At 39.5% G+C, this 25,030-nt stretch overlaps 1 protein-coding gene across 1 annotated transcript in view; it reads right to left on the reverse strand.

The window, feature by feature from the left end:
* Positions 1-10,988: 10,988 nt before the first annotated feature.
* Positions 10,989-25,030, reverse strand: part of PPP2R5E (protein phosphatase 2 regulatory subunit B'epsilon) — a 159,869-nt gene continuing 145,827 nt past the window's right edge. The window contains exons 11-13 of the mRNA XM_049770408.1: positions 21,410-21,537; positions 17,944-18,045; positions 10,989-13,278 (exon numbers count right to left, since the gene is read on the reverse strand). Of these exons, the coding sequence (XP_049626365.1) occupies positions 13,179-13,278; positions 17,944-18,045; positions 21,410-21,537 (330 nt within the window). The 3' untranslated portion in view covers positions 10,989-13,178. The remainder of the gene's footprint in view (positions 13,279-17,943; positions 18,046-21,409; positions 21,538-25,030) is intronic.

Genomic DNA, 25,030 nt, shown 5'->3' on the forward strand with positions numbered 1-25,030 from the left:
ATTTTATAATTTCTTTTTCAAATTGGTTGTGGCTATTAAGTGCAACTAATTTTTATTGGCTCTATATCTTTGCTGTTTTATTGAATTCAATTGATAATTCTAACATCTATGAGAGCCTTTAGGATTTTATCTGCAAACAGATATCTTTACGTCTTTCTTTCCAAATTATGTCATTTCTTTCCATGCCTAAATGTTCTGGCTAGAACTTCCAGTATCATACTGAAGAATATAAGTATTGAAATAATTATCCTTATTTTCTCCCTAAACTTTTGGATATTTTCCAGCTTGTTTACTGTTGATTATTCCTATAACCACTAATGTAGTCTTTTTCTTTTCACATTTGAAACTTTAAACACCTTTTACAAAATTGTTCATAATACAATCATTTCAAATATTCAATATTCTAACACCACTTCAGGTATCCATTATCCTACCACCTATATTACCTTCCGTCCACCAATATCTCAAATTACCCACACATCATTCCCTCAATCTTGTCCCATAGCAGGCACAAAATAATTTATATTGCTTGCTATAACAGATCCTTCTAAAGATAATACTAAAGTTATTGTCTGAGGATTTGCTGAGCTGTTAGGCACGAGTTGAGCCTCTATACTACTGTTTTTGATAATTGAGCTCAGTGGTCTACACTTCTCATCTAATTGTCTGTGTTCCTCCTGGGCTGTCAGTACTGTGAATTTTAGGGATGTTATGCAGCCTCATGTGAGGCCACAAACCCCTCTCTCTGTATCACTAGGATGATTAAACCCAATGCCATCTACAGCCTACCAGGTTCAGTGGCAGCATCTCTCTGAAACATGTTTCGGACCCAGGTTATTTTAAATGGGAATAAAAGTGGGTGTGGGCAGGTGGAATGCTGAACCCTCCAACAAGGCAAGGACTGGTTCTGCTCTATCCAAAGAGAGCTCCAGTTAACTGGATCTGGAGAAAGGGCCTACCAGACTTTTCTTTGACTAATGTAGTTTCTTTGATTCCTATTTCATTTGGTAGTGTTAAATGAAAATGTTGACTTTTTTTTCCAAGCCATTTGCATCCACTGAAGTGGTCACATACTTTTCCTCATTTTGTTAATGTTCACTATATTTGATCCATTTCCATATGTTGTACCAGCCTGGAATTCCAGGGGTGAAAACCCACTTAGTCAAGGTATATAATCCTTTCAGTGTGCTGCTGTACGCTACTAATATTTTGTTAAGAATTTTTGTTTGGTTTGGTTTGGTTTGGTGGTGGTACTCGAGTTACTCTTGACTCTGCTCAGAAATTGCTCCTGGCAGGTACAGGGAACTAGATGGGATGCTGGATTTGAACCATCATTGGTCCTGGATTGGCTGTGCGCAAGGCAAACGCCCTACCACTGTGCTTTGCATCAATACTGATAAATTGCTCTATAGTTACCTTGTAGTATCTTTGCCTTGCTTTGGTATCCAAATCATATTGTTCTGAATGTGTTAGAAATACGTTTCCTCCCCTTAAATTTCAGGAAACATATAAGAAAGATTGACATGAATTACTTTAAGTGTTTAGTACAAATAATCAGAATAACTAAATTTTTGGATTAAGACTTACCTCTTTGTTTGGTTTTTGGGTCACATCCGGTGGTCTCAGGAGTTACTCCTGACTGCACTCAGGAATCATTCCTAGCGTTGCTCAGGGGACCATATGGGATGCCAGGAACTGAACCCCGGTTGGCCATGCGCAAGGCAAACACCCTACCACTGTAGATATTGCTCCAGCCCGGGACTTTCCTCTTCAAGTATGTTTATTAATTAAATCAATACCTTAATTAGTATCACTTACTAGTATAGTCACAGGTTTACTCAAGAGTTTCAATACATTCAAAACAGCCTTAGCAAATTGTTTTAGAAATTCATTCTTTTCACTTTCCAACTTCTTGCCATATACAACTTCTTGTTCCTACACTCTCTTAAACCTTTTTTATTTGGATCCTTTAAAAACGGGGGGGGGGGGGAGAAAGGGGCTGCCAGAGATTAAACCCAGAACCACATATATGTGAATAAACTCTACCACTTAGCGACATGCTTGATTCTCATACTTTTAATTTTATTGTATCAATAGTAATGTCCAAATGTTAATTCTGATTCCATAATATGAACCTTCCCTCTTTCTTAGTCCATTTCACTTTTTCTTTGGTTGTTTTTTTGGGGTCACACCCGGAGATGTTCAAGGGTTACTCTTGGCTCTGTGCTCAGAAATTGTCCCTGGCAGGCTCGGGGGACCATATGAAATGCCGGAAATTGAACCTACATTGGTCCTGGGTCGGCCATGTGCTCTAATAAATGTTTTAAATTAAAATATCCCAATGGAAAAAAAAATATCCCTAATGAAACCAAATGTTAGTTCTTTAAAAGGCTATCAAAGTGAAATGGACTGGGCTGGAGAGATAGCACTTTTCTCCCCCAATTAAGCAATTGCTTCTAAATATCCTAACCTTTTTGTGTCTGGTCCTTGCCACACACACCCCAAGCCACCTTGCCAAAAATTGAAAAATGAAGCATGAGGTTATAAAAAAGGGTGAATAAGCCCTATAAATCTCCAAGCAATGAATTCAGTCAGAGGGAGAGAGGTGTGCAACAAGTGAGGAAGGACATTGAACCATGCCTACCCGTCTTTGTGATCTGAAGCAGCAGTCTATAGAGCATAGATCCCCAATATTTGGAGGACTGTTTCCTCTTCCAACCCCACCCCATACATTGTATGGAAGAGATTCCAGCAACATCTGTGTTCACAGCTGTCTACCATGTGACTGCCTTGTGGAAAGAAATGGATAGATTTCCGAGATGAAATAGAACAAAATCTACTAAAATCACACTGCAAATATTCTAATCAGTTTTGAAAACCTTTAAAGGAGTCCAGAGTTCCAAAATATCACATCAGATTCTTTTAGTACAATTGTTAGTAGGAAATTAATTTCTAGCACTTAACTCCTTTGTCTTCCTAAAGTTCAAATCTTATGTAAAAACAATTATTACACTGACACCTTTAAATATTTCTACAAAAAAACCTGTAGGAATTCTATCTACATAGACATATATACTGTTCAGAGCAGCTTCATTCTTAGGACATAAAAATTATGCCCATCAAATGAGACAAGATTAAACAAATTGCACCATATAAACCACAATAAAAATAAATCAACAGCATTTAACTCATAAATACCAAAAATATAACATGTGAAAGACTAAATGGCTTACTTCTACAACATTCTAAATAGGCAAAACAAAGTTATAGTGAGGAAAAGGCAGAAAACTATTGAGTATAAGGAGTTAACTAGAACGCTACATACGTATCTCTGGGATGATGGCAACATTCTGTATCTTGGTAAGAATTTGGATTACAGATAACGCATGTATTTGACAAAGTTCATCTACCTTATATAATTTTTGTCTTTTTAAAAATGTATATCTTAAAAAATTGGATTCAGGTCAATATACAGCTTTTTAGGGGGAAGTTTACTTCATCAGAAACTTACTTTGAAATTCATTTTTTAGGAGCTGGAGAAATAGTACAATAGGTATAGCAATAGCCTTACACACAGCCTGCCTGGGTTGGATCCCTGGTAACCCATCTGGTCCCCTGAGCACCACCAGGAATAATTCCTAAGTGCAAAGCCAGGAGTAAGCCCTGAGCATCCTTGGGGTGTGGCCCAAAACAAACATAAAACCTAAAATTAATTTTTTAATAAAATGTGCTAATGGAGGGAGTATGATAGATGAATGAATATGATGGTGATAAAAGCAAACAGTAAAATATTAATATACATAATATACATATACATGACTAAGTGGTGAAATTCTCTCACTATGGTTAAAATTTTTTATAATACTGGTGAGCGGAATAAAAGCAGAATGAGGGGCCAGAGCGGTGGTGTGGAACAGTAAGGCGTCTGCCTTGCCAGTGCCAGCCTAGGACGAACTGCAGTTCGATTTCCCAGCATCCCATATGGTCCCCCAAGCCAGGAGCGATTTCTGAGCGCATAGCCAGGAGTAACCCCTGAGCGTCACTGGGTGTGGCCCCAAAAAACTAACCCAAACAAAATAAGCAGAATGATTCCATCTATGTGAATTTAAGGTTTAATAGTTAAACATATACAGGACGACTTAAATTTTCTGAAAAGCTGTTTATAGAAAAACATACTGAATATACACAAAATGGATTATTAAAGGAAATTAGTTACATAATTCAATAGATTCACCTTTAAAATATTATGCCAAATTAAAAAAAAAGATAGTGGCAAGAGATATTGACTCAAATATTTCAGAATTTCAGAACAGGGACATCTCCTAGAACTATAGATTAGTAGTTGCTGGAGTTATTGCTAGCAAAGGGATGTGGAGAAAGAAAGGAACAGGGAATGATGACTGCTTTTGAGTCATTGATCAAAGTGCTACCAAAGTAGATAGGAGTGATATTTTAATATATGAGTATACTGAAATAATACTGAATTGTTAAATTGAATTTTTAAAAATTTGTTTGACTTTTGGTTCACATCTGGTGGTGCTCAGGGAATATACTCCTGATTTGTAAGTACTCGGGAGACCATAATGTGCTGGAGATCAAACCTGACTGGCTTCAAGTAGGACAAATGTTTTATTCTTTACGCTATCTCCCCAGTTCTGAATTACATCTGGTCTGTGAACTCTATCACAATAAAGTTTCATTTAAAAGAAAAAATCAAACAAAAAAAACTTTAGTTGAGTTTACTTTTGGGAAGAAGCGAAGGACTTCTGGATAGAAGTTATTTTACACTTTAAGATATACCTAATTTGGGGCCGGGCGGTGGCGCTGGAGGTAAGGTGCCTGCCTTACCTGCGCTAGCCTAGGAGACGGACCGCGGTTCGATCCCCCGGCGTCCCATATGGTCCCCCAAGCCAGGAGCGACTTCTGAGCGCATAGCCAGGAGTAACCCCTGAGCGTTACCGGGTGTGGCCCAAAAACCAAAAAAAAAAAAAAAAAAGATATACCTAATTTGTCCTCCATAAAATGTTTATTTCAGAAAATAAATAACGTAAAGTATACCAAAAATAGAATGTACCATATTTTCCGGCGTATAAGACGACCCCCTAATTTTACAGTTAAAACATAGGTTTAGGCCTATATTCGCTGTATAAGACAGAATATTCCTGTGCTGCAACTGTATGTACCACAGTGAGCAAATCACAACAAGCAAAGGTTCAAAGGTTCTATTGTCATAGACTTCCTCTCTGACTCTGGCCAATCTGAGCAGGCTTTTGACAGTGTAGATTTGGTACAGAACAGTGTCTAATTTGCATGCATAAAAAGCCTGCTTGGATTGGCTGAGTCAGAGAGGCAGTCCGAGCAGCCTGGCAGTGATTGGTGCAGGATCGAGTTGGAAAATTCCTTTTGTGGCAATATTCAGACAATTTTCGTTTAGTGGCATATTGAAACACTTTTCGGGATATATTCGGTGTATAAGACGACCCCCGATTTTCGGCTGACTTTTTTTTGTTTCAAAAGTCGTCTTATACGCCAGAAAATATGGTTGGTCCTTGTGAGGTGTTAGCCAAAATGAGAAGGGAACTCTTTCCAGAGTACTGGTGAGGAAGAAACATGTGAGAATAGGTGCTAAAACCTTTAAAATAATGTCAAAATAAGAAACTGAAAGTTTATAGCCAGTAATCTCATTTCCTGTTGAAGTTATTTATAAGTGAGATGGTGCAAGGATAAAGGACTGAAGAGTCTGATACATAAACAGGGGGTAGGTCTTGGGGGAATAGATAGGCTGGTGGATAGAGGTGCAAGAATTAAAATACGTTTTTTTGTGTGAGGCGGATTAAATTTCAATCTCCTAAATTTTGCTGAATAAAATTTGAGATGTATACGCACAGTGTTGGTTTCCATTCAGAACCAATGGAGGTCAGACTTTTGCCTCAAACCTTTGGTCGTTAATCTTCCTCTGGTGTTAATCTTCCTATGAAGTCACACATCTCAGCCTCAGCTGTGTTTTATAACAATAAAATGAGAATAATGTCTAACCTAGGATTGTAATGATGGTTAGAGTTCTTAGTGTAAGGAAGTCTTTGAATAATGTGATATTATAATTTTATTCACATTTAAATCAAGATTGTAAATAGGTAATAATATTGGGTGCAGGCTACCATGTGTTAATTCCTGTGTTAATTGGTATCATGTGTTAATTCCTTCACATGTTATCTATGTACTAGTACAGCAGCACTGTAGAGCAGAAGATAGCACAGTAGATAATAGACTTGCCTTGCACACAGCTGACCTGGTTTCAACTCCCAGCATCATATATGGTGCCCAGAGTCCATCAGGAATGATCACTTAGCGGAGTCAGGAGTAAGTCCTGAACACAGCTGGATGTGGTCCCCCAAATTAAGTACATACATCAGCACTATAAAATAAATCCTATTGAGCCAGAGAGATAGTACAACAGATAAGGCATTCTTATTAGCCTTGCATTTGGCCAATCATCTCATTTTGTTTCCTAGCATGGCCAGGAGTGAATCCAAGGCACAGAGCCAGAAGTAACACTTGGGCATCTCTAGATCTGGTCCCCAAATACAAAAAATAAAAATAAATCCTATAATTACAAAGTCAAACAAAACTCCTGTACTCTGTGGAATTGCAGTCACCACATAGGTAGGAAGAAGGGTGGAGAACAGAGAACATGAATAGACATGGTATCTGATTAACTGTGATGTAGGGTCATTGGAACTTTGCTGGTAGGAAAAATATTTAGAGTGAATTGTACCTCTAAAATATATTGCTGTAAATCATAACCTCAAATTTAAAAAATTATTACCTGTACTTTGCAAACAATACTGATTCTCAGATCAAGGAATCTTTCCAAAGTCACAGAGCTGATAAATAGCAGAACCCAAGTGATCCAAAGAGTGATGTTTTCCCAGTTGTCTTCATCTCAGTTGACTGGCCAAAAACAAGACACTTGAAGTGCTTTGGTTAAGCAAAGAAGAACATGGCTGATATCTATCCTGGTTATTAAGCCTTATGCCATTTGGTAAGCAGCAAAGTTAAGTCTGAGTTCAAAATAAGTGAACTAAACAGAGATTGAAAAAGGACAAAAAAAAAAAAACCCAAAAAACTAATCATCAAAAAAAGGCTAATACCATGGATAGTGCAATTTAATAACTAGCTTAATCAATTAATACAAATGTCTTATAGAGTTGCACCTTTTATCTTTCAATTTGACATTTCAAGAAACAATAAATATAATTTATTTTACAGAAATCTAATTTTAATTTCCTTAGCTTTTTCATGGTTCAGTCTGAAAAAATAACTGTGCAACCTGGACCAGATCTAACTGAAATATCCCTGATGCAGTATAAGTCTGGAAAAGAGGGGCTGGGTTTTTACATTTAACTTGCTTCCATTATTGTACATAAATACTTACTTTAAGTATGAGATAATGTTCTAGGATTATAAATTCCACTGAAATTATCTCTTAAAATGTCTTTGAATGCTAAAATTATTACATTTAATCAATGCTTTGGAATACAGAATTTCTGAATTAATAAGGTGTTTTCCCTCCCCAATTTAAAATTTAAGTGAATAGGAAACATTAGTTAACAACGTATTTTCCAAACCAGACGCTTCAATTGGCCAAGAGGCACACCTGAATCAAATTAGTCACAAAGGCAGATTACATGATAAAGATGGTGCTCCTTTTATGGCACAGTGCAGTTGGTGTCCCTCCTCTTAAACCAGTATCTGATTGACCAAGAAAATTAGTGATGGCATATTTCTAAACTTTAAATCAAGAGCCAGCAAGAATTTGCTGAGGTAGAGCTAGGGTGGAAGTGAATCTTCAGCTACACAAGGAAAACACCATGCAATGCTTGAGTAAAGATGGCCAAGTCAAGTCCAGCGTGAATTGTCAATTTGTAAACAAACAGTTGTTGACTTAAGCCACTGGGTTAGAATAACGAACAGTGACTATTTCTTTCCCCCAAGTCATAATCTGATTTCCTCACGATTAAAGTCTAAACATACTAGGCCATGTCAGTCAAGCATTAACCTGTTGCCAGTATGGTTCAGAAAGGCCAAGAGGGTAACAGATAAGCAAACAAACAACAACAGCCAGGCACCTGAAAAACTCTTCACTGCTTCTTTATTAAGGATGCACCCACAGTACAGAACCTCTCACACATCTGTGAGAGGAGAAGGTTACATTTCTTTTTGGGAGCACCTTCAGGTTTTTTTTTTCTATGACCACTTTGAAGAAAATAAATCATTTTCAAAGAAAGACATTTTAAGTTCCAAATGTGTCAAGTGTTTAAGACTCAGCTTTGCATTTTGTTGTGTTAAAAGGAAGTAGCATATCTCAGCCAGAGCTAGAAGATTGTTTGGCGGCATTTAAACTTGGATGTGGATCGAAGTCTTCACTGTCTAGTTGAACTGATCTATAATTTTCATATGCAACTTTTCATATCAAAAATGTTTCATTTTTACCTCTACCTACAGATGCTGTTTAAAAAAAAACGCGCACGCGCACACACACAATATGAAACCAGTCATAAATCACAGCATTTCTAACAAAGAAATAAACTTTTGCTGCCCTCTCCTGCTAAAACAATGAAATACTAAAATACCAAAAGATTCATGAAGCTAAAGCGAAGTCCTCAAACCAAAAGCAATGAACATATTCTCATTATACCTCAGTCAAAAATCAGACAACAACCAGAAAATGTATTGGTAATATTTATATTTGAAAGTTCCCCATTGATACATGAGGTTTGGATTACAACTTATTTACAATAAGTGATTTCCCCCCCAAAATAAAGATAATGAGGAAGGGAAAGGAGGGAGGAAGAAGGAAAGAAAAATGGAACGAGGGGGAGGGAGGGAGGGAGGGAGGGTGGGAGGGAGGGAGGGAGGGAGGGAGGGAGGGAGGGAGGGAGGGAGGGAGGGAGGGAGGGAGGGAGGAAGGAAGGAAGGAAGGAAGGAAGGAAGGAAGGAAGGAAGGAAGGAAGGAAGGAAGGAAGGAAGGAAGGAAGGAAGGAAGGAAGGAAGGAAGGAAGGAAATCTAGTTATAGACATCATACTATGGGATGTTTATTTCCAAGAAATACTACTGCTGCAATCGTGCACAAAAAGCAGCACAAATTAACATTCCACTAGATCAAAATGTGTTCAACTTTCTCTCAAGATGCACAATTCTTTTAGGTTTTCAAAATGAAATACTGAGAAATATAAAAAGCACTGCCAATATACCAACTACAAAATTCCTTTGTATGGCTCATTCCTTGACTCTACTCAGAGCAGCAGCTGAGCCAGAATATAAAAATAAAAATATTGATGTGCAAATAAAATATCACTGATCACATCTTGGAGACACCTTCTTACTAGAGGTGACTGTCACTTTGTGATAACATTGGTATTAGCATCAAAAGCGATTCTCTTTATTTCCTGGGCCAGGTCAGTGCATCCAATTAAATGGGGGAGAAAACAGGAGGAAAAAAACAGAAACAAAAACAAACCCAAAACTATGAACATTCAAAAAAAAAAAAAGCCAATAACATCCATACATCTTCCCTATCCCACCCACCCCCAGTCCCCACAAAAAAATAAAAAAGCTTTTAAAGCTCTAAATATACTTTTTTTTTTTCTTCTTTTCATAATGTGTTTGAGCCTAAGGCTACACATTTAAGTATAGCGGGTGCAATTACAAGCAGTTTCTGGCTCTGCACCCTGGACTGTCCCACGCATAGGAGGAGGTACAAAATAAATTAAACCCTTCTCTTTGGGGCCAGCATGCCCAAGATGAAGGAGTATAACCCTGCTTGTGAGTATCCAGCGGCATTGAGGGTTTTATTTCTTCACTTTTTTCGTTTTTTTATTTTATTTTATAAAAAACAGTCAAATGTCAGGGAGAAGAAAATGAGTAAAATTTAAAAGGACAAAGGACAAAAACACAGAAAGAAAACAGGGGTGGGGGGGGCGGGAGACACGTACAGTGCGAGAAGGAATGCATGCTTGATTCAAAGTATGAGTTGGGTCAACAATTCACTCACATGGTTGTTCCAGGTCCACAGCCTAAGTAAGGCCTTTGCATCATTCTAAACCACAGGGTTTTGTTTTGTTTTGTTTTCTTCCAAATACACACTCTTAATCCTACCCCTGAAACCAATATGGTAGGGATAAGTTTGGAGTAATCACCACTAACTACAATATTTGCTATTTTAAAAATATATTTATATATAGTTCTGGAAATTATGAAGCAAACAAAAATATAACACAAAGATGCATTTGTCACAAGTTAACTCAAGTTGCAGCAACAGCAGAATTGTGGGGGAAGGACAAAGAGAGAGGGCTGCTGCAAATGCAGCAAGTACGTCCTTAGATATGTCACATAGTGCAACAGTCAGATTACCTCATTTACTCTGCGCCACCGGACACAACATGACCAATGTCACATTGTCACTTTCAGTTAAAAGTGAAAAGACAGTGTTTCTTCTCAGAAGTTGCCCTAGGAAGTTTTAGACATCTACCCAGAACTGCTTCTTTCAATATGTCTGATATTTGGCTTGACTTTTCTTGGTCTGGAATGAGCAACATGGAAAATTGATTTCAGGGCTAGCTGTGTACGTCCCACCTTAACACTGAGGACAGGGTAAGATATGCAAAAGGATCCTGTAACAGAGATCCTGGTCTTTTACATTTCAAATCATTTGACATTTATTTATTTTTTTTGTGTGTGTGGTTTTTTTGGGTCACACCCAGCAGTGCTCAGGGGTTATTCCTGGCTCCAGGCTCAGAAATTGCTCCTAGCAGGCACGGGGGACCATATGGGATGCCAGGATTTGAACCGTTGACCTCCTGCATGAAAGGCAAATGCCTTACCTCCATGCTATCTCTCCGGCCCCCTTGACATTTAATTTTAAGGGGAAGAGACGATTCATGATTCTGTGATTTTAATGTCCTCTATCTAAAATGGCGAAGAATGCCCAAGTTTACACTGCCAACAAAATAAATGTAAATGCAGAATTAAAATGGATGGGCTACAATCAGATAAACTGGTGGAAATGATTCGTTTAATCTTTAGAACTTAAATTTGCACCTTTACTCTAGCACTTTTAAACTCAGTAATTTCATCTTTGGCAGCCATGGCCAACTGTACATTAGGTCCTGATTACTGTTGTTTTGGAGAAAATCTATGCATTCCATTAAACCATGTTGTGTTTGGTGTTGCATATGACACTTTTACTGCTGTTTCTCTCTCAGAATTAACAATGCCAAGTTTCATTTTAGTTTTACAAAGTGATTGAGATGACAAGATCCATAATTAGCCAACTTTGACACACACGTACACTGTGATCTGATAATCCTGAAACACTACTGGGAAAAAGGTCAGTGACCCCCCCCCAACCCCCTTTTCGTGGAAATAACGAAACTGCATTATTCTATTTTATACTTTAAAATGGAAGGAATAAAATATACAAGCCCATATTGATATTGTATTTCTATTGAAGAGCAACAACGGTTCAGATGTTCATGTTTGCTACTATCACGATCCAACACATGAACACGGAATCAGCTCTAGACCACAAATACTGCTGGGAGTGACGGTTTAGGATTATCAACTCACTGTTGCCACATTCAGAACAAGCAAAAGCATCCTGGAAATAAGTCCCAAAACATAGATCATTCGGTACATAATAATGCAACTGCATTAGGTAAGTACATACTGTACACAAGTATTGTCAGCATTTTATCTCCCCAAGATGTAAGATTCCTCTTTTAAATAAAAGCAGAGAGCCAGATAGATAAATCTAGAATACAGCCCTAGATTTTGTTTTTGTTTTTGCTTCTGTTTTTCTTAAACAATTTGGTCACGATGCACTTTTGATATAAAAGCATTTTTAAACTTTATTATTAATACTCAGGACATTAGGAATTTCCAGATTTGTTTTTCAGTAGCATTTGTAGAACTTTTGGTAACAAATACAGTAGTCAGGAATTAGGCATCCAGTTCAGGACGCATAATGACATGTATCCTGAATCCTTTCTGGCTAAAAACAGGGCTGGCGCTGTGATGAAATATAGAACGAGAATCTACAAAAAACACTGTAACATGTTTGTTGGTTTGTTTTTTTTTTCTCAGAGGCTACATCCTCTTTTGCTGGAATACTTTATAAATACATATTAAAAAGTAAGGCAACAACTCCAAGCAAACCAAGCTGTTTGCTCAACTCTATTCCCAATCAGATTCGCAATCCTGGCGATCAATTTCATGGTTTTGTTGATTTAGTGTTTTGTCTTTCTGATTTCAAAATGGTCCAAAAGGATGTTCTCTGACATTTCCAACACATCTCTGGTATGTGTGTTCAATGATGTATAAAACTAATACTGGTCAGGTACTGAAGCCTAATGATGACCCAGTCAGTGCCTGTTTTCAAAGGATTCAAGACATTGATTTGGATTCACTGGAAACTGATCTATGAATCCAAAATTTCCCTTCCCTACTATGTTTATCACCTCTTCTCTTTGACTCCTAATTATAAAACTAAAGGAGTACCAGGACAGCCTGGTTACCGGACAGATGTTCACTCCAGTCAACAAAACTTATCAGGGACCTTTGTTACTTCATGGCCCCATGCAGTGTGGACATTCAACTCATGAAGATGTGCAAAAGGAAAACATGTCAAATTACAGTCGAGTTATCCAGAGGAGGATGGTATACAAATTTCTAAGGAGATGACAGTCTTTTTTGTTTCCTTTACTATAAATACATTGAACAGCTTAGCAGAAAGACAAGCTAAATTTAAGATTGTTCACAATTGAGAAGGTTTTTCAGACTCTCTGCTAATGATACATAAGGAACTCCCAATAATGGAATTTGAACACATCAATTGCATCAACAGATCTTTGAAGACTGCTTTTAGTTTTTGGAAGAGGATTAGAACAATGATTATGTTTGCCAAGTTTTGAGAAGTCCGTCTACTGTCCAAACGTTGGATTGAAGTCCTTATTTTTTTTTCTTTACTTAGAGACAGGTATATACAGTGCTGTTGTAATAATGAAACAAATGTGAAATCTACTGTAAAGTTGCACAATACAGAAAACTGTTGCTCCATCTTCTACTACATAAATGGGTGACTCCACAGGTCAGTAATGGTGCTGGCGGTTTTTTTCTGTTAAGTTGGGATTATTCCATCACGTCTAAGACCTCTCTTTAACTCCAGATCCTCCAGTTTTTTCCATAATTCTTCACGCTCCCTTTCCTTCCTTTTCTCACTGGAAAAGAAATGGAACACAAGTTTTAAAAAACTGAGAAGACTTGAGAGATTTAATAATAGCTGTCACTTTGACATCTTTTTTCCTTCTTTAATGTTTTTAAAGAGCTTTAAAAAGTTTGATGTTAAATGTACGGCATTTTTCTCTTGCTGTATCTTTATTTTTAAAAGACATTTATACAGACAAGAGAGTACTATTAATTAATAGAGTAGGAACTGACAAGACTATTTAAGATTTTACCACATCAAGAAGCGTGCACGCACACACGCGCGCGCACACACACACACACTTTCAGTACATGTGTGAGAGAGATCAGTTTGCCAGATGGAACATCACTGATATTAGTATGTACTAAATTTTGCATGCCCCAACTCTTCAAACTTGATGTCAAAGTAATTTGAATAGTTTACCAAGTAAACAAATAGACAAAATAGGGGTCAATAAAATGCACTGTACCAATACTTCTAGATTATCCTGTTTTTATAAGAGGAAGGTTGTTAATTTCAACATCAACCAAGTATGAAGTAGAAATCCAAGAATATATGGCTAAATGAATGAAATTCCATCAGAACTAATTCACGCTACTATCCCTAGGTTTTCTCATTTATTATTTACCAGTAAACACCATATTCAGTCTATCTGAAAAATTATAAATTCAGATAACTTCTGAAAATAAAGGTTCTTGCCATCTAAGGCATGAAAGATATAGGCCATGTGGTATTTCACTAAACAAGGTTTTCTCTTCAACTACAGTCCAAAAGTTACTCAGGGAAAGCCACATGGGCTAAGTAAAACCTATGTATAATTGCAGTATTATGTTTTCATGTCATAACCAAACAGTTGAAAAGCTAATATAGATAGCAACTGCAACAGAAGTTAACTTTCATCTTCATCCAAAATACTCTAGAGTATAGTGCAAGTTTGTTTCACTGTATAGTATGAAACATATTTGTGTGCAATATAACAAATCTTATCTTTTCATAACTAACATGTAATCATTTGAACTCTGGTTACTATAATCCCTTTTGGTTATCTCAAATTCAATCTGCACCGTATGAACGTTAGCAGAGGTATTTTCCAATAGTTATTCATTTGGTAATTTTGACCCTGAAAATTTAATATTTACAGAACAAAGGAATAAGCCTAGATAGTCCTCCAGTTGTAATTCTCAATTATAAGGAAGCTATTTTAGTAGGTTATTACTTCCGGTTTCTCATTTACATATTGAGGATAATATTATTCTGTCATCAGAGTATTGATCTGTGTACACTTAATTCTATAGAGACTGCTAGGCTACAATACATAGGATCTTTTTACTTGGCAGAAGTTGGTAAGCAGGGACCAAAGAGACAGCACAGTGGTAGGGTGTTTGCCTTGCACGTGACTGACCTGGGATGGACCCAGTTCAATTCCTGGTGTCCCCTATGGTCCTAGCAGAACCAGGAAAGACCTTGAGCACCATAAAGTGGCCCAAAAACCAACCAATCAATCAAGTTAAAAAACAAAAAAAAAGAAGCCAGTGAGCAAGGGCAATGAAAGGCAACTGAACCATATGCCAACTTCCTACTGTCCTAGTTCACAGCATCTTCCGACCTGTCCACCGACTAGAGGTAGTCAGTAGAAGTCCAGTGGCTTTCAATCTCTCTACACCTGAAGATCAACAACAATAACAGTCCACGAACAGAGACCACTAGTTTAAATTACATGCTACACCTTTAAAACACTCATTCTCTTATTACTGACACATTTCATTCTGGTCTTTTTTTTTTTTTTTTGGATTTTGGGCCACACCTGGCATTGCTCCGGGGTTCCTCCTGGCTGTCTGCTCAGAAATAGCTCCTGGCAGGCAGGCACGGGGGACCCTATGGGACACTGGGATTCGAACCAACCAGCTTTGGTCCTGGATCGGCTGCTTGCAAGGCAAACGCCGCTGTGCTATCTCTCCGGGCCCTCATTCTGGTCTTTAATGTGGAGCTTTTTAGTATTCGCTGAAATCTGTTCTGTAGGACTTTTCTTCCATGTGAACTTTATCTGACTTAGCACGTATCTTCTATAAATGACGACTTTATCTTTGAAAATTCTAAATATTTATTACGTAGTCATTATCACTCCCGTTTTTCTCACATTTTCTCTTCCTGTGGGTGAAAATTCTAAAACTTAACTACAATGTCATACTAGAGATAACTGTCAAATTATCTTCCAATTTATATGCCACTAATGTTGGCATACGTAGATACTTAGTCCACCCACCCTTTTCAGATTCGTAATATTCCAAAGTTTTATGTGAGTTGAAATCATTCATAACTTTTCTTAACACCCAGAAGAGAAATCTTCCACTGAGTTATCCTCTCTCTGACAATACAAACTACACTTTTATTATTGTTTCCTATTCCTATAATTAAGAAAAAATGGTCCAATCGATTTAACAAACCCTCAATTGCTCACTTGACAACATATCAGCCCTCTCTTCCCAAAAGTCTACTCACCATAAGTCATATATATATCACATCATCAGACCAACTACACAATGAATACTCCTGGTTGTGGTTAGATCTTTTTTTTTCCTGGCTATGCACTCAAAAATCGCTCCTGCCTTGGGGGACTATATGGGACAATGGGGGATCGAACCGTGGGTCCATCCAAGGTCAGCCATGTGCAAGGCAAATGCCTTACAGCTGTGCCACCACTCCGGCCCCATGAATAAATCTTATGTTGTTATTTCCCCCCCCAAAGTTGTTTAACTGTTTAACTGATAATCATAAATACATTCTATTACTGAAATTCAAGTATTGATTTCATTTGAATGATTTAGAAATAAGAGTTTGATCATTTTCATATGGGATTCTACAAATTTAATCAATCTATAACTTCGATATACTACAAGAGCTCCATATGCAATAAAGAAAGAACGTTATGTCCAATATATTCTTTAATGATATATCACATTAATTCATGTTTGGGCAACATGGGTCGTTTTGAGTGTAATGATTTGCAGTAATTGAAAGCAAATTGAAAGTTGTTTTAATCTCAAGTGTGGTCCAACATATCCCGTAATTGATGTGTGTGCCAATATTGTAGTTTACAAAATCCCAGCATTTCTGTTAGGAGTTAAGTACTTTCCATGTTTCATGATTGAGATGTCTTTAATATGCCACATCCTGTCAATTTGATACAATGACTGGAGTGATCTTTTGTCCCCTGACAAACCTTTCTCCCTCATCAATAAAATGCAAAACTAGGCAAAGTGAAGAAGTGAATACAATCACAGACAGGTTTACTCAGAAGATTCAACAAGGTTCTGAATAGGAACATCCTCTAGCAGGCACATGGATGCAAAACTAGTGTTTGCTTCCGAAATATCAAAGACAAACCAAAGACCCACCTATCAGAAAGCTCTTTAGACTTACTTCAATCCAAGTGTATTAACACCATGTTCTGACCATTTGTGTATACCCTGAATTCATATGTTGAAGTTCTAATACTTAAAAGCTGAAGGATAATGGCACTCTGGGAGATGATCAAGTCTTGAGAACAGAGCCCTGATGAATGGGGGCAGTGCTATGTGCTATTAGAAGAGACACCCCTCAAACATCTGTTCCCCATCTACCATGTACTGACATGGTGAGAAGTTAAGTACAGGAGGAAGCCTTCATCTAAAGCAAACTGGCAACTGGTCTGACATTTCCTTCCTCTAAAACTGTGAACAAGTAATGCATGTTCTTGATAATCCACTCATAAAATAAACACAGGTGGGGCTGCACATAACACAGTCATACACATTTCATGTGCACAAGTCCTAGTTCACATGGCCCCTGGAGCACCACTGGGGATAGTTCTAGAGGGCTCACAAACACCACAGGTGGCCTAATACCACAGGACCTGATAAACATTATTATAACCTCTGACATTTGACCTGATTGGTGAAATATCACTGGAAGTAGGTCCTGAATCCCCTGGACAGGAAGTGGAAATCACCCAACTCAATTTAATTTAGGATATCCCAAACAAACTATAATAACCCAAACACACTAAGATGACATCTTTTGGAAAGTTGGGCAAGAAATAAAATCTTACAATCAGAGAACTGAAAGCAAGGAAGGCTTCACTAAATTATCAGCATTTATGATTGTAGAAGGTCCAACTGTTACTCTTATTTTAAACATTTCAAATTTTGTACAATACCAGGCTGCACATCATGGTCTTTTCACTGCCCTTCGAATCAAAATAAATTCATTGGGTTCAAGAGTAATAGAGAACTAAGTTCTGGGTCAAAGAATTAAGTTAGCATGGTGCTTCATCCCTCCTACTATGAGAATGAAGTGTAAGATCAGCCCAACTCAAGTCCAAAATAGGAGTGAATGCAGATGGCAAACTACCTGATGATTCCCTTCAGAGGGTCTGAAATACCAGTTATGTGCCAGGCTCTAACCCTGAGGCAGAAGAGAAACAGCATTGAAGGGAAGGAGGAAAGTGGCTTTTTTCAAAATCATACTTTATCACCCAGCGATCCATTAGTCAAAACAGGTAATGAGCATGCAAAGTTGTTTTGCTAAAGAAAACTACTGCTTGTGTTATCCAGTTCAGTGGGTAACTTCAGCAAAGAGAAAGAAAAGAACGCAATAGTTTTATGCACTGCTGACAAAAAAAAAAGCTATTAAAAGTTACCGCTGACGATCTGACTTGTATGTGGCTGTCAGCTCATCAAACATGGTGCTGTTCATCTCCATAAAGGCCTTCAACACGTTGTACACTAATGCCACAATAGCCCTGGGAAGCACAGAAGAAAGAACAAGCATTGGTTAATGCTACCAAAAAGGAAACTGTTGTACAAATAAAGTGAAGAACAACCTATATCCTTAAATGTCTCAAACTACACCCTTGTGCCATTCCTTTTGAGTTGGGATGACAGCAATGACCTACAGTTTATGTCCATACCGAGACTTACATTATTTCCAAGGAGTTGGGAGGATTAGAAAAAGAACATTTTGATTTTGCCCTTCTAATTGTTATTACCCAGAATAGAACTGACAACGGGCACTTAATTTCATTTCATAAAAAGATAAGTACAAAATAAAGTAACAAGGAGGGAGGGAGGGAGGGAGGGAGGGAGAGAGGAAGGAGGGAGGGAGGGAGGGAGGAAGGAAGGAAGGGAGGGAGGGAGGGAGGGAGGGAGGGAGGAGAAGGGAGGGAGGAAGGAAGGAAGGAAGGAAGGGAGGGAGGGAGGGAGGGAGGGAGGGAGGAAGAAGGAAGAAGGAAGAAAGGGGGAGGGAAGGAGGAAGGGAGGGAGGAAGAGGGAGGGAGGGGAGGGAAGGAAGGAGGGAGGAAGGAAGGAGGGAAGGGAGGGAGGAAGGAAGAGAGGGAGGGAGGGAAGGAGGAAGGAGGAAAGGGAGGGAGGAAGGAAGGAGGGAGGGAGGGAGGGAGGGAGGGAGAGAGGAAGGAGGGAGGGAGGGAGGGAGGGAGGGAGGAAGGAAGGAAGGGAGGGAGGGAGGGGGAGGGGGAGGGAGGAAGGGGAGGGAGGGAGGGGAGGAGAGGAGGGAGGGAGGGAGGGAAGGATGGTAGGAAGGAAGGAAGGAAGGAAGGAAGGAAGGGAATGGAAGGAAGGAAAGGGAGGGAGGGAGGGAGGAAGGAAGAAGGAAGAAGGAAGAAAGGGGGAGGGAAGGAGGAAGGGAGGGAGGAAGGGAGGGAGGGAGGGAAGGAAGGAGGGAGGAAGGAAGGAGGGAAGGGAGGGAGGAAGGAAGAGAGGGAGGGAGGGAAGGAGGAAGGAGGAAAGGGAGGGAGGAAGGAAGGAAGGAAGGAAGGAAGGAAGGAAGGAAGGAAGGAAGGAAGGAAGGAAGGAAGGAAGGAAGGAAGGAAGGAAGGAAGGAAGGAGGGAGGAGGAGGGAGGAAGGGAGGAAGGGAGGGAGGGAGGGATGGAGGAAGAGAGGGAGGGAGGAAAGGAAGGAGGAGGGAGGGAGGGAGGAAGGAGGGAGAGGGAGGGGAGAGAGGAGGGAAGGGGAGGGGAGGGGAGAGGAGGGGAGGAGGGGGGAGAGGAGGGGAGGGGAGGAAGAGAGGAAGGGAGGTTCAGACCCGGATTTTATTTTTAAAGTGATAATACCCACAATTCATCAAACTCAAAAATTATTCCCCTGGAAACAAAGTATATGTATATAAATGTAGCCACACATATACATTCTATAATCTTTATTAATAGATCATCCCAAACAACTGTTAGGTTGAGTCATTTAATATGAGTTATGTTTCAAGTTGTGATTTCCATCAGTTCTTCCCTCCTCATGCTTAGCTTCCTGGTCCAACCCAAAGCACATGCTGACAAGGTAACTGGCAAGCTGGCGGTGGCTGCTGTTTGGCTGTGTGACTTTCCAAACTAAATCAACTCAACCATTGCTCCCACTAGCAAGCAGAAGAATAAGCTCTTGGATAACGTGAGGGTTGTGCAATCAAGGCCTTGATAGATTCAGAACAGAACCTTGCATTATCCCTGGTAAATTACTAAAATTTTGCTTCTGATTTTGAACAAATGAGGTCTGTGCAAATTGATATTTATAAAAGTCAGACCAGATGTCAAATAAACTATATTTTTGAAGTTTCCAAGAATTTACAACATGTGTTTGGGGCCAGAGAGATAGTGCCGGGATTAAGACACATGTCTTGCATGTGGCCAATTCTGGTCGATGACCTGTGCCAGGCATGGTCACCTCAGCACCACCAGGAGTCATTCTTGAACATGGTGCAAAAAATAGTACTGGGCATTGCAAGGTGTGACCCACATCAATAAATCAATACTTATATTGCATGTGAATTATGCCTCTAAGACATTTTTGAGAGTATTTTCTGTGTTGAGTCTGTCCAGTTGCCATAACATAGGAAATGAAATCTCTCTTCTATTGAGGGGAATGAGCTTCTCGGAAATGGCAAATACTGGTATGAGCAGTTACAAGACACTTGCATGAGCTACTCTAGGTCCTCGAGTGACTCTCTGCAGAAATAGACTTACAAGTCTACTTGGGCAACAAAACTTGGGCAAATATGAAAATACATGTATTTTACAGTAGCATGCAAAACTTCAGGACAAACATTATGAATATGTATATATACAAAATTACATCTACTGATTTCAAAGCCACATTTTTTATTTTGGGTTTTGTTGGTTTTTTTTGTGTGCGTGTTTGTTTATTTTGGTGGGGGCCACACCCAGCTGCGCTCAGGGCTTACTCCTGGCTGTGTGTGATGCTGGAAATCGAACCTAGGTCTGTCTTGGATCAGATTCTTGCAAGGCAAATGCCTTCCTGCTGTGCTATTGCTCTGGCCCCTTAAACCCACATTTAATTCCTTCATGCCAAAGAAAAACGTACAAAGGCATCCAAATACATGCTAACTAATTGCTTTAGCCTTCACAGCCTAGATATTAAACATCTCTTTATGTTTTTAAACAATTACCAGAGTTCATATATAGCAAGTGTTTTGTTTTAAAGTGGCTCTTGCTAAAATGTAAACCAATTCAGGCCACACTGCCTCTTCCATACAGTTCTTCCATGTTGCTTTATTGTCCTCTTGGTCATGGCTCATGTGGCCCCACTTCCTTCTACCATAATCCTTCTAGTAACCTCCCCTGCAAAGATCTTGTGCTTTACCCCTACCGAATTCATGAGTCTCAGAACACGAGAGGAGCTTTTTACATTTCCATGCCTTTCCATGTGATGAGTTATCACATTTTCAGAAAGGGCTACCCCCACGTCATCTATCTGCTAAATTCAATGTCAGTAAAACTCACTTGAACCACTGTCACCCCACTGAAAGCCATGAGCCTCTCTTCCCAGTGAGCCTTCCAAATATCTTGGGTAGAGTCATAGGCAGGCCAAGAGCTTCAAGGACACAGGTATTGTCATGCGAGTGTCTTTACGACACCCTTCTGCAAGTAATCTATTTGGGAGTCTCCCCAGTTGGCTAGTGAACCACTAACAGAGAAAAATTTTAGCTTCCCGCCTATCTTCTGCCACAGCACAGCATCTGACACATAGCAAACATTTGAAAAAAATTAAGCACAAAAGAAGGAAGAGGGGGAGAAAAAGGGAGAAAAGAAGAGATAGAGAGTGAGAGATGGAGAGAGTGAGAGGGGACTTTGAAAACCTACGGATTCCAGTGTTCTTTGGAAATCCTATAAAGACTGGAAAACATGATGGGGAGGATGACATTCGAGTTTTCTTCTATCAAACTCATGATATATTCATTATTCCAATAATAGAGTGCCCTTTCTGCCACCTGTGAGAAGAAAAAAAGAAAAAACAATCAGAGAGAAAGACAAAAATAACATCACAATCTCTCTAAACCCAATTTTTAGACTCTTTTTGTAGCATTCCATCAAGCATAAAAATGAAATAATACCCAGACTTTACTTTAGTGAGCATTTACGATTTTTCAGAATATTCCAAAGCAGTTTGCCCAGTGGGGAAACAAAGAAGTTTTCCTACTGGAATCCTCCCTTAACACTGCCCAGTCCTCATTTCCCCTAGAGTTTCTCCCAAGTTGCAACTAGCTTGGCCCTCCCTATTTATCTATGCCACAGAGTTTTCCTGTGGTCTTAGGCCCTTCTCTTAGGGGTCACACATGTCAGGGTACAGAACCTGGTCAATGTGTTGTCAGCAGCTTCTGATGAAAGCAGACCACCCCCACAGAGCAGAGGCTCCCTGGCTTAGCTCTGCCTATGTCAGGCCCATGACTGTCTACCATGACTGCACCGAGCAGGAGCCACTGTGCTTGCCACACTGAGGAGGACACAGGTCCAGAGACTGGCACCCTACCCTGACCACACTGCTCAAATATGGGCAGAGTCTGGCTAGGCCAACATCCAGGTTCTTTACAGAGCTTAGTATGATCCCTTCTCTGTAAGTCACCCGGTTTCTGACTGTGGGGCACCAGCTGCATGTCCACCTGCCAGTTAGTGCTGACCCCCTTTTCGACTATTACAAATGTATGCATGAACTCTAATCATACTCAGAATAATGAGTCCAACTTGTTCAGTCACCAGGGATTTTATGGATTCCAAGGTGCATTGCAAAAATAAATCTAAAAATATCTTAAAAGTATGGAGCCAGAGCAATAGCACAGTGGGTAGGGTGTTTGCCTTGCAAGCAACTGACCCAGGATAGACCTGGGTTCAATCCCCGGCATCCTTTATGGCCCCCCTAGCCTGCCAGGTGCGATTTCTGAGTGTCGCCGAGTGTGGCCCCAAAACAAAACAACAACAAAAAAATGTCTTGAGGAACCGGAGCGATAGCGCAGTGGTAGGGCATTTGCCTTGCACACGGCTAACCCAAAATGAAACTTGGTTCGATCCCTGGTGTCCCATATGGTCCCCCAAGCCAGGAGCGATTTCTGAGTGCATAGCCAGGAGTAACCCTTGCGTGTCACTGGGTGTGGCCCCAAAACATAAATAAACAGCCAGCGGTTGACCTAGGATGGACCTCGGTTTGATCCCTAGCGTCCCATATGGTCCTCCAAGCCAAGAGCAATTTCTGAATACATAGCCAGAAATAACCCCTGAATGTCACCGAGTGTGCCCCCCCCCAAATAAATTTAAAAAGTCTTAAAAAGCAGTAATTACTAAATAAGGCCTCAAAATAATATCAAATCGCTAAGATATAATTATCCAGGAAAACAAAGAGTGAGAAAGAATGAATTCTTTTATTCAGACAAGTCGAGAAATATTTTATCTAATAAATTAAACAAATTATTTGAGTTACTAACACAGAACAAGATGTGCCCATCAACAGACTAAGAAATTAGAACTTTTCCGTATACATTATTCATCTTGAGTCAATTATAAAAGCATCCTGGCATACATGAAGCACGAGACCCTCAACAATACAAAGCACTAATAATTAAAAAGGAATCATTACTGAATGTTTATGGTCGGGCATTGCACCAAATGTTTTACAGACACTACCTCGTTTGATCCTCACAACCAACATATAGCTAGAACAGGGGTCATAATTACTATTTGTGCAGATGAAACTGAGACACAGTAAGTCATTCCTTCAAGACCACACATGGCCAACAAGAGCAGATCCCAAAGGCTCTGTTCTTAACCTATTTAATTTGACTCTTAACTAGGGGGTGAAGTAGGGGAGGCATTAACTGTAAATTCAATGTAAGCAGTGGCAGGTGCTCTGTCAGAGATAGTAAGAGCAAATGAAACCACCAGTTGACTTGAGGAGACAAGGTGGCAGGAACTTTAGAGGAGAAAGCACTTAAACCCAGCTTTGAAGGACAAGGAAGAGAAGGAAAGGGCATTCTAGGCTGAGGGGAGTGTAATCGAGTGAAGCACAAAGATTGTGGGGGAAACCAGGAGATGCAGAGTGTGGAAACCAGACAAACACATGGCCAGAAAAGGAGAAGGAGAAGAGGAAGAAAGGAGAGAAGTGGCTATGGTAAAATAGATGAGCAAAACCAGTAATTTTTAGAGAGCTAGAGGAGGAAGCACCTAACGTGTTCAACATTCAATTATCAATTTACTACTATTACTAATCTGCTACTGACTACTAAAAAGTCTCTCTTTTCACTCCTCTCTTCCTCTCTCAAATATTTATAGAAAGCCAGTAACCAGTGATGTCCCTAAACAAGGAAAGGCGCAATTTATACAAAGCAGTATACAGTATCTGACAAGAGGGTAGAAGAAATCCCAGTCTGTGATGTTTATTATGGAAGTCTGCAACGGTCTTAATGTTTGTCACCCTCTGAAAGGTGGGGGACTTCTGAAGGAACTTTAGCCTAAGAGGGGTACCCCCTCAGGTATGGAATTGGTGCCTTATATATAAACAAGGCTGGGGGGAAGAATCCCAGCTCCTTACACCAAATAGGATGTAACAAGAAATACAACAGGGGCCAAAGAGATAGCACAGCAGTGAGGCCACCTGGGAGGGACCCGGTTGGATTCCTGACATCCCATGTGGGCCCCTGGCCTGCCAGGATTGATTTCTGGGCACAGAGCCAGGAATAACCCCTGAGCAACGCCAGGTGTGACCCAGAAACCAATCAATCAATCAATCAATCAATCAATGTTAAAAGAAATACAACAGACTTCACACAACCATAAGGGCAGCCTTGGATTTCCAGCCTCCAAAATTTCAACAAATAGTTTCTTTTGTTGACAAGCCATCTAGTTGGAAGTAGTTTGTTCTAGTAGCCCAAAGAGACTAAGAAAAGGCATAAGTGAAAACGCTGTCTCCTTTTTAAGCTTCTTAGCATCCAAGGATGTTAAGACTTCCCGGTGACACTCATTTAAAAAGAGATTCCTACACCTTGGCCTTTACCACTGCAGATATTCTGACACAAACTGAAAAATGCCAACAACCCAAATGGCTGAGAATTGAACAACTGAACGCCTGTGTGAAATTGTCACATTATACAAGCAGACTATAATTATTTTTTGTGATTCATCTTATACCAGCTAAGTATAATCTTCATGTATTGTTGGTTTTGCTGCTATTGTTTTTGGTGTGTTGTATGTGTGTGTGTGTGTTTGTTTAGGGGTGTGTGTGTGTGTGTGTGTGTGTGTGTGTGTGTGTGTGTGTAGGAGATAGACAAAATATCACAGGACTGCCATAAGATCTTTATGACATGTCTTTAACTCAAAAATTAAAACAGCAGCTAATTAAATTAATTAATTAAAATTAAAACAACAGCTAGTTAATCCTTAACCACAAAGACTAATGATAATTCAAGAATAAAGTTCACCACCAAAACTGTCATGTTA

Source organism: Suncus etruscus, chromosome 3, assembly GCF_024139225.1.
Source record: "Suncus etruscus isolate mSunEtr1 chromosome 3, mSunEtr1.pri.cur, whole genome shotgun sequence".
Classification (NCBI taxonomy): domain Eukaryota; kingdom Metazoa; phylum Chordata; class Mammalia; order Eulipotyphla; family Soricidae; genus Suncus; species Suncus etruscus.